Below are 9,674 nucleotides of genomic sequence, written 5' to 3' on the forward strand. Positions count from 1 at the left end.
TTTGTCTGACTTCTCAATGTATTCATTTACAGTAAGCCGTTTTCTTTCTTTACAAGACCTCCAACTGGGCAAAAATTTATGCACTTCATTAATTTCATATGCACCGAATAGTCCCTCAACTTTACTATTCATTGTCTAGTGTTCAAGTCTCTTCAGGATTAGGCAATAAATATTAAATTGCATAAATTATCATAGATATGTATTGTGATGTTTTCTAAAATAGTTCCTAGTAAATCAACATTTGTCAATAGCCACTTCTAGATTGTCATCTAATTCACAAATTCATCCTCTGATTCAAAGGAAACTAACTGTAAAATAAAAAATAACCCTGTATGGGCAGAATCCCTTGTTATTACATATATATATGTACCCCTGTTATTACATATATAAATATAGTGGACTCCACTTGCTATTCCAGTAGGGGGGAGAGGGGAAGAAGTTTGGATGAAGTTTAGAATGAGAGTAATTGGTTGGAATGATGGAGCCAGAATTTATTGGTGAAAGGGAGAGGGTTTCCCAAAAGTGAATGTAAAACTCATGAATGCAGGCAGAGAGCTATGAAAAGCCACTCTGATTACACAGCCTAATCCTGATTCATCAACTGCATTTACAAGTCTGATCTTTATGTTCTTGGTGTAATATATGTAAAACAGCGCTATATATGTAGTAAAACACTCCATGCATTTAATATTTCTCATAATATCACTTATACAATTTTACCCTGTCTCTTCAGAAGGCTGTAGCTGAGACAAATAGTATACAAAAGAAATGCTAATGTAAGCACCTTCGGGAGAAGACGGGAATGAAAGAAGTTGATATTAAATATTAATAATAAGAAGAGCACGTTATTTTAATTTGCGATGGCATAGAAGACTAATCTAAACTTTCACACAGAGGTCCTTTTCTCATCAAGAGTCATCTTTTTAACTTATGATGTAGTTAAATTAAGCCAAATTTAAGGAAACTCTGGCTTAATGATACTCAATTTGGTAGATTTAACACACCAATTTTTCACTTCTTTCCTAAAGCTAAGAACAACCATAACAATATGTTTTTCAGTCTTTTAGTAAATTTGTTATCACAGAATCACAGAATGGTTTGGATTGGAAGAAGCGTTACTGGACCTCATGCTCACCAATGCATATGAACTCATGAAAGAGGTCAAGATCGGAGGCAGTCTGGGCTGCAGCAACCAGGCTGAGTTCATGATCTCAAGGAATATGGGCCTGGCAAAGAGCAAAGTTGGGGCCTTAAACTTTAGAAGAGTGAATTCACAGTTTAAAGAACCAATGGATGAGATCTGGGACGCTGTCCTTAGGGACAGAGGAGCTGATCAGAGCTGGCAACTCTTAGAGGGCAAGAATTCTCCATCCCCATGTGTAAGAAATCAAGCAGGGAAGGAAAGAAAACTGGCATGGCTGAGCAAGGACCCACTGGTAACAATGAGGCACAAGAAGGAAATGAACAGGCAGTAGAAGCAGGACATGTGGCCTGGGAAGAGTACAAGGATGCTGCCCAGATGCGCAGAGATGGGATCAGGAAAGCCAAGGCACAAACAGACCTTGGCAAGGGATGCAAAGAATAACAAGTAGGGATTCTATAGGTACGTTGGCCAGAAAAGAAAGGCCAAGGAGACTGTTCCCCATCTGATAAATGAGAAGGAAGAATTGGTAACAACAGACATGGAGAAGGCTGAGGTACTCAACAACTTCTATGCCTCAGACATCACTGCCAGTCAGGCTTCCCATGTCTCTCCAGTCCCTAAACCACTAGGGGAGATTGCAGGAGTACAGTCCCTCCCACTGTAAGCGAAGAGCAGGTTTGAAATCACCTGAAACTGAACAGGTACAAGTCTATGGGGCCCAATGACCTGCATCCCAGGGGCCAGAGGGAATTGGCTGATGTAGTTGCCAAGTGTTTCTCCATCATATTTGAAAAGCCAGGGCAGTCAGATGAAGTCCTCAGCAACTAGAAAAAAAAGGAAACATCACTCCCATTTTTAGAAAGGGTAGAAAGGAAGATCCAGGGAGCTACAGACCAGTCAGCCTCCCCTCTGTGTCTGGGAAGATCATGGAACAGATTCTCATGGAAGCAATGTCAAAGCACATGCAAGACAAGGAGGTGATCTGTGACAGCCAGCACGGCTTCACCAAGGGCAAATCATGCCTGACCAATCTGATTCCCTTCTATGATGGGGTGACTGCATCAGTCCACAAGGCAAGACATACCAAAGTCATCTACCTGGACTTCTGTAAGGCCTTCAACAAGGTCCCACATGAAATCCTGATCTCCAAATTGGAGAGATATGGATTTGATAGGTGGACTATTCAGCGGATAAGGAATTGGCTGAAAGGCTACATCCAGAGAGTTGCGGTCAAAATCTTCGTCCAGGTAGACGCCAGTGACAAGTGGTGTCCCTCAGGAGTCTGTCTTGGGACTGGTACTGTTTAATATCTTTATGAATGACATAGACAGCAGGATCGAGTGCACTCTCAGCAAGTTTAGAGATGACACCAAGCTGAGTGGTGCAGTTGAAACAACAGAAGGAAGGGATGTCATCCAAAGGGACCTGAATAACCTTGAGAAGTGGGCATACTTGAACCTCATAAAGTTCAACAAGTCCAAGTGCAAGGTGCTGCACCTGGGTTGGGGCAATCCCAGACATAAATACAGACTGGGAGAAGAATTCATTGAAAACAGACCTGCAGACCAGGACTTGGGTGCTCTGATGAAAGAAAAGCTCAAGAGTGAGCAGTGCATGCTTGCAGCCCAGAAGGACAACTGCATCACATGCTGCATTAACAGAGGTGTGGCCAGCAGGTCAAGGGAGGTGATTACCCCCCTCTACTCTGCCTTCATGAGGCCTTACTGTGTCCAGGTTTGGAGCCCCCAGCACAAGAAAGACGTGAACCTGTTAAAGCAGGTCCAGAGGAAGGTCACAAGGATGATCAGAGGGCTGGAGCAACTCTGCTATGAAGAAAGGCTGAGAGAGCTGGGGATGTTCAGCCTGGAGAAGAGAAAGCTCTGGGGAACCTGTGGAAATTTGCAATCAATTTCTAAATAGGTCTAAAAAATGAAGATAACAGTCCCAGCTGCAATATTTTGTGGGTGACTCTATTCTTTTAAATAAATCTTTATGTATCTTTTACCCTTTTCCAAGAGTAAAACCAGAAGAAAATTTATCTCACAATTTGCACTTTGAGATTTTCATTGTTATTTTACAAAACCCCACAACACACAACAATGAAACTTGAGAACATATAAACACTTTGAAACAAAAGATCATAAAAATAGTACAAAAACATTAACATCCTCATCTCCAAAGGTATTCCAAATGTCTATACATCCATCAATTTTATTTAAAGTACCCAGGTTGCACAGTCCTCTTAGATTCTACAGCTTGCCCATCCATTCTACACAGGTTAGGCTCATATACAGCCAGGTGAATTATATTACACCTTGAGTGGAATTCATCTCTTCAAAACCATTGCACTTCAAGCTTACAAAATTAATTATCAACAAGGAAATGCATAACCTGACTGAATTTAGTTGACTAAAACTACTTGAGTATGGAATACGTAACATACCTTTGTACTTTATAACGAGATATCTCATTATAAACAAAATGACTAGTTTGAAAACTTTCTCTAAAAATTAAATACATTCAAACGACATTAAAATATCCTGCTGGCAATTATTAATGTTTAGAAAACAAACCAAATTAATGATGACATACTGAATTCTCATCTTAATTACTTTTGATATTTATTCTTATATAGACAATATTCAGATTAGTCTGAATCCCAGTTTTTCACAGGATAGCAACTTATCTTCATCTAGTAGAAGGTGGTTTATACTAAATCATTAAATTATTATTACCAATTCATATTAGATACTTCTCTGCTACTTAATTACATTGAGCTATACTGTAAAAAATGCTTGTTCAATGCCCAGCTTTTGCAAAGAGAAGCATTTGGCTCCCTATATTCAAAGTGAGAGTGTTTGGGAATGCTGTTGACTTCAGACAGCATTCATACAGCAGACAGTGTTGTAAGAGCCTGATCCCTCAAACCAGACATGGATTTACAGAAGAAAGGAAAGCTGATGGCTGTTAGCACCTGTCTGCTATCTTTACTTCCTTAATGCAGTATGATGACCTCTTTCACACTCCCTCAGGCCATTGCACTACTAGCAGGGAGCTGAAGAGATGGTGTGACATTTGAAAAGCCAGGAAATGTGTGCTCATTCTTATCAGCAGTCTTATACTGCAGTCATTTGTGCCTTACAACCCAGTGAATGTGCCTTACAACCCAGTTCAGATCCCCTTTTTCATACCAGAGCTGCGTGTACCCCAGCTGCACAGATACAGCTGATGTGAAACTGCAGCCCAGTGCAAGACATTCAAAGCAATTATCAGGATCCATCACAATTAGCTTACTGGCAAGGTACACAGATTAGTAAAGTGATGTGCAAGATGAATGATGAATGTTGAGTGAATGGCTGAAATATAAATAAATACACCAAGAGAAACAATTAGAGCCCAAATTTCAACTTCCCCAGCTATACATGTTTCAGTGGGATTACTTTAATTTAAGTCTAGCCCGACTTTATGGATTGAAAATCCATTACTGTTTGTAGGCATTAGATACGCTCTCAGAGTATGTCTTCCAGTTCAGTTTTGTCTGAAAAGAATCTAGTTTCCATGCTCCATAAAGTGGGAAAAAATACAGTACATGGATATGATATTTAGTACAAAAGCATATGTCTAATTTGAACTGAAATCCTGATGTAGATGCATTCACCAAAGAGTCATGGCTGAATGTTCCACTCAGCAACTGCAGCAGGAGAGCAGCTTTTATGTCTCTCTCTATATATTAATTATTATTTTTACTCACATTATAATATTTCTTACTATAGCATTATTCACTTATAGGTGGACAGGCAGTGGGAATATTTGCCTAAAATCACAACAGACAGGCATCTGCAGGTTCCCTAGGTACTTAAAGACAACAATAGCACTTTTCTAAAGTCCTGTGGAAGGACAACATGCATCCAAATCAGGATAGTGTTGTTATTCCTACTGGGGTTATCTTTGGGCTATTTGAGCTGCTTGCTTCTGGGAAGGCATTATCTGTTTCAAGTGCACGGTACCATCCCTGTTTTTCCCCCACCTTACTTTCTTCTGCCTGAGGTATCTCCTCTTTCTGCTCATGCTATTCAGTTTCTGAATTTGCTGTTCTGATTCAGGTGCAGCTCAAGGCCAAGTATGCACAACACAAAAGACTGTTGATCCCCCTTCACTACTCCAATGAGCAATCTACATTTCTTCAGCATAGCAAAAATAGCCTGAAGTATCCGACTTTTACAGAATGCTAAAAGTCACGTCTAGTATGCTGCTTGTTTTTTCAGAGAAAGTTAGAAGCTTAGAAAGTTAGAACATGGAGAGAGAAGTTTTTCACTTATAAAGCCTGTATTTTTACACATTGTAAGAGTAGAATGAAAAGTTTTGAATTTTATTTGTAACATTTATAAATGATTCCCTGGGCATTCACTTTAAGAGAAGTGCTCTTTGATCCATTTGCAGTATAGATCTAAATGTGCAGGACTATATCTCAGTGATAAGCAATGGCTGTTAGAACAAATACCTACTAAAACTAAGGTTCAAGAGCGAGTACAAACCCTGTATCTAATCAAATTGGCAAAAACTAGGAGAAGGCTGGCAATTCAGCTGTGTAATGGGACTCTTGTTCAGAGCCTCCTGTATTAGGGTAGTTTTGTGTTAATGTGATTAGAAAAAGCAACCATAAAATCTGATTGTAAATAGTTGCTAAAAGCATTGCATCAGCTCTTTTCTTATACCCCTCCCATACAATAGTGTGGGGATTCCTGGGAACTTCTAAAACATGAGATATCCTTAATGCAAGGTTTGATTTCCCTTTGAGGAGTAAATTATAAAATTCCAGGGATGAGATGATTACAAGTGTACCAGGGATTCAGACAGTACCAGGAAACTAGAAACTGCGGCTAAGTGTTTCAAAAGGCCATGAATGTCATACCAGACCCAGAGAGCTGACCTGCTGTCAGTGAACAGCTTTAGCCACGCCAGAGCTATTAATATCACATTTCATTTTGCCTATTTTTATTATAAATGGAAAGTTTTCAAAATAACTTGAGTGAAATTCTGTGGCCCACAGATACGTAACAGACCACACATAATGATGATAATAGTCCTAACCAGTTTTGAAATGCATTAGTTTATACACATATTAACCTCAGAGTCAATGTTAGGCCTGCTAAAGTTTATTTTTTATGCCTTAATGAATTCATTACAGTGACAAGCTATAATATATTGTATGTAATACATATCTGTATATTCTATCATTTTATGATAATCATAAAGTGAAACTGTATTTTTCTGAAGATGGGTAAATAGAAGATGCAAGCTCCTTCTCTGAAACTTTTAGCTATACAAAAAGTAAACCATGGCATATATTCAATACCTTCTTTATCGTCGTGATGTATGATTGCATCCTGTATCATATCGGCAAGATTGAAACGAACTCGATGATTCTTTCCATGTTTCAGTTTTTTGACGTAGCCCTCCCGTTTCTGGAAAGCTTTTTCTCGTTCATAATAAGCCTTTATTTGATCACAGCGCATCCGCTTCACCAGCCGCTGCCGCTGGCCGAGAGGGAGGGACTCCAGCAAGCACTGGTCAATTTCCATCTCATGAGACCGAAAAACATTACATAGCTGGAAACAGCCTGGAAGATATGGAAGAGAAACATATTTAGATAAGGCATCAGTGTGAGTTAACTTCTGATTCCAGTGCTCTACATTATATACATGCTTCTAATAGTAGATAGGTGCCCAAATTTCTCATTTCTTAGAACTATCAGCATCCTAGATGAATGAACTTCTCTCTCCTTTGTTTGATGTAAGTTTTTGAAGAGAGTGTAGGCTCAAGAAACTTTGGGCAGTTAAGAAACACCAGAATTAAGCATTATCATGGAACTCTAGGCCTGCTTTTGTTTGCCCATTTTGCTAAATCTTTAATTACATCACCAAAGGGCTCCTACCTCACACAGGGCACTACCTGGGTAGTATTGACTAAATGACCACTCTGTTTTCTCCTTGCTGCTTGACATAAGTCTCATCTGCTGAATACCATTCTAACCCTGTTCTGAGGACAATAATTTCCTGACAGGCTTTTGTAAAGCTCACATCATCCTAGCATTCAAATGCTTTGCAAATATGTATTTATTTTCTTTTAAAAAAATCAAGGATAAAGGAGCATTATTACCTACCTTCTGTACTGAAAAACTGAAAACACAATCATTTTTAAATCACTGATTTTCAGTGTCCAATTCAAGACATCTATGCTCTTTTCTCAATTTTTTTGTTTTGTTTTATTTTGTTTTGCTTTACAGACATACTGTTCTATACACTATTAGGTAACACCATAATAAAATATTACCAAAGTGATAGTCCTACACCCGCATACCAAGCAGCCCTACCAATGAGAACCCAGAATCTCACATTGGATTTTCCAAAACCAAGGAGCATACATTTATACAAAACGTGCCCAGAATGTCTTGTTGAGAAACTAATACAAAAGCAGACACAGAAAACGGTTCCATAGGTCAAGTTCAGTCAACTTATTTTAACATAAGCTACCCTTTCTCTATATATTTCTACTCCTTTCTTGGCATGCCCTTCTAGTTACAAGAAAATTGTCAAACTAAAACATTGGAAACAAGTATTGGCTTGCATTAAGCCAAAACATACACACTCTTTTTGCATGTCAGAAGCCAACAACTCCTTCTGTATAAAACAAAATTTTCTGGTTGACCTTTAATGATATGTTCCACTGCTGAGCATGTCAGAAAGGGCAAGAAAAGGAAAGGGTAACTCCATAAAGTGGCGGAAGATGGAACCTCATTCCCAGCTTCACTCCAAGGGATCAGAGCATTCAATCAAGTGGAAGATCTGCATTCAGATAATCCTCAGCCTGAGGCAGTTTGTGACTGCATCTTCTTTCTGTCACAGTATCAGGACAATGGAATAAGCAAACTCCGTATCTTCCCTGTTAGAATTGTTACGCTTTGTATAAAATATTTCAGTACCCATGCCATACGCCCCCACAGTAATTTTGACCTGTAAAACTCTTAAGCTTATACTTTAATACACCTGAGTCTGGGTATAGTGCCTGCCAGCCAGGCTCACAGCCTCAAAGGGAAAACCAGCTTGCTGTCTTAAACCATGTTGACAATGCAAACTGAAAGAGATTTTCTTCTAAAAGCCATTCAATTCGTCATTGCTACTTCATGACTGCAACACAAGACCAATTGCAGGAATTTTCCCCTTCTACTCCTATAGCAGCAGTTATTAGCAGCTAATTAAAAGCACAGACAGCATTAGCTAAGATGCGGCAGACCACAGTTCTCATGCCCAACCTTTGCACCTTGGCTTGGTGACCATGCACGTGGCCTCAGGCCTTTGTTGGAAGAATACAGCATAGCAAAGATGAGCACATACAGCCAGACTTCAGTTTCAGGAAGGATGTGGCTGTCTTAGTGTCCTCTGTATCTCCACTGAGATGACCCTCAGCCTGTATGAGTGGCAGTCTATTTGCTCCATGAAGAGTTAGGTTGAGCTGCTTGACTGCCAGCACTGGCCTCGCATAGTTGTTTCCAGTGTGTGGCCAGAGTCAAACAGTTCAGGCAGATTAAGAAGAGATTTATTCATCAATTTGGGTGCTGGTCTGAGCTGAGAAGTGATGAGTTGCAGTTGGGATTCCTTCTCTCAGCACATCTGGAACCTGATGAATACCAGAGCAGATCAGTAAGTGACTGTGGATATAATAGCTGCAGGTCAGCAGTCTTGGTAGGTAAAGCCTGAATTGAACAACATAGTATAGATGCAGAGGAGGCAAACTTTCTGAGTTCATCATTCAAATGTCTACCCAGTCATGAAATGTCCAATTCCAGTTTTAGAACCAGGCATATCCCTACACCGACTGTGGTGTCCTAAAGGTAACGGGGAACTGCTGACAGCACAACAGACAGGAATTCCTGCATATTGCCCTCAAAGAGCTTAATTCAAACCCAGGAAGGTTGTAAACATGCTTCTGGTGGAAATTTTGGGGATAACATAGTGCCACTTTGAGCAGGGAGTTAATAGGAAACATCGGATCGTGTGACCACATCTTTGCTGGAGTAATCTTGAAAACCTCCCTCAATGGATTCTGCAGGTTCCCTGGATAACCTGTTCCAGTGTTGCACTGCCTTCTATCAAAAATGCCTTTTTTACTGTGGTCATTGCACCTAACTAATAATGTCACTACCAAGCAGAGTTCAGTCTTGCCATTTCAGTTACTATCTTGGTAGTTCACTGCTGCCCTCACTCCAGCTCCTCAATGTCCATCTTATACTAGGGAGACCAAGACTGCAGACCCTTGCAAGTGTAGCATTGTTAACCCCATGTAGAAGGACACAAGGACTTCCCTCAGCCTGCTAGCCTGCTATCTTCCTAATGTACCCCAGTATTGTGGTTTGCCTTCTTTGCAACCAGAGTACAGGGTTGGCTGCCATTCAACTTTGTGTCCACTGTAACCTCTGCATCCTCTTCAGCAGGGCTGCAAATCAAACCAGTCACTTCCCAGCCAGTACTGA

General features: G+C 40.1%; 1 protein-coding gene across 1 annotated transcript in view; it reads right to left on the bottom strand.

The window, feature by feature from the left end:
- The window catches only part of MYO16 (myosin XVI), a 283,087-nt gene extending 276,339 nt beyond the window's left edge, over positions 1–6,748 (bottom strand). Inside the window, exon 1 of the mRNA XM_084292547.1 lies at positions 6,501–6,748. Within this exon, the coding sequence (XP_084148673.1) occupies positions 6,501–6,726 (226 nt within the window). The 5' untranslated portion in view covers positions 6,727–6,748. The remainder of the gene's footprint in view (positions 1–6,500) is intronic.
- Between the last annotated feature and the right edge of the window lie 2,926 nt (positions 6,749–9,674).

Source organism: Netta rufina (assembly GCF_964035555.1).
Source record: "Netta rufina genome assembly, chromosome: 1".
Classification (NCBI taxonomy): Eukaryota; Metazoa; Chordata; class Aves; order Anseriformes; family Anatidae; genus Netta; species Netta rufina.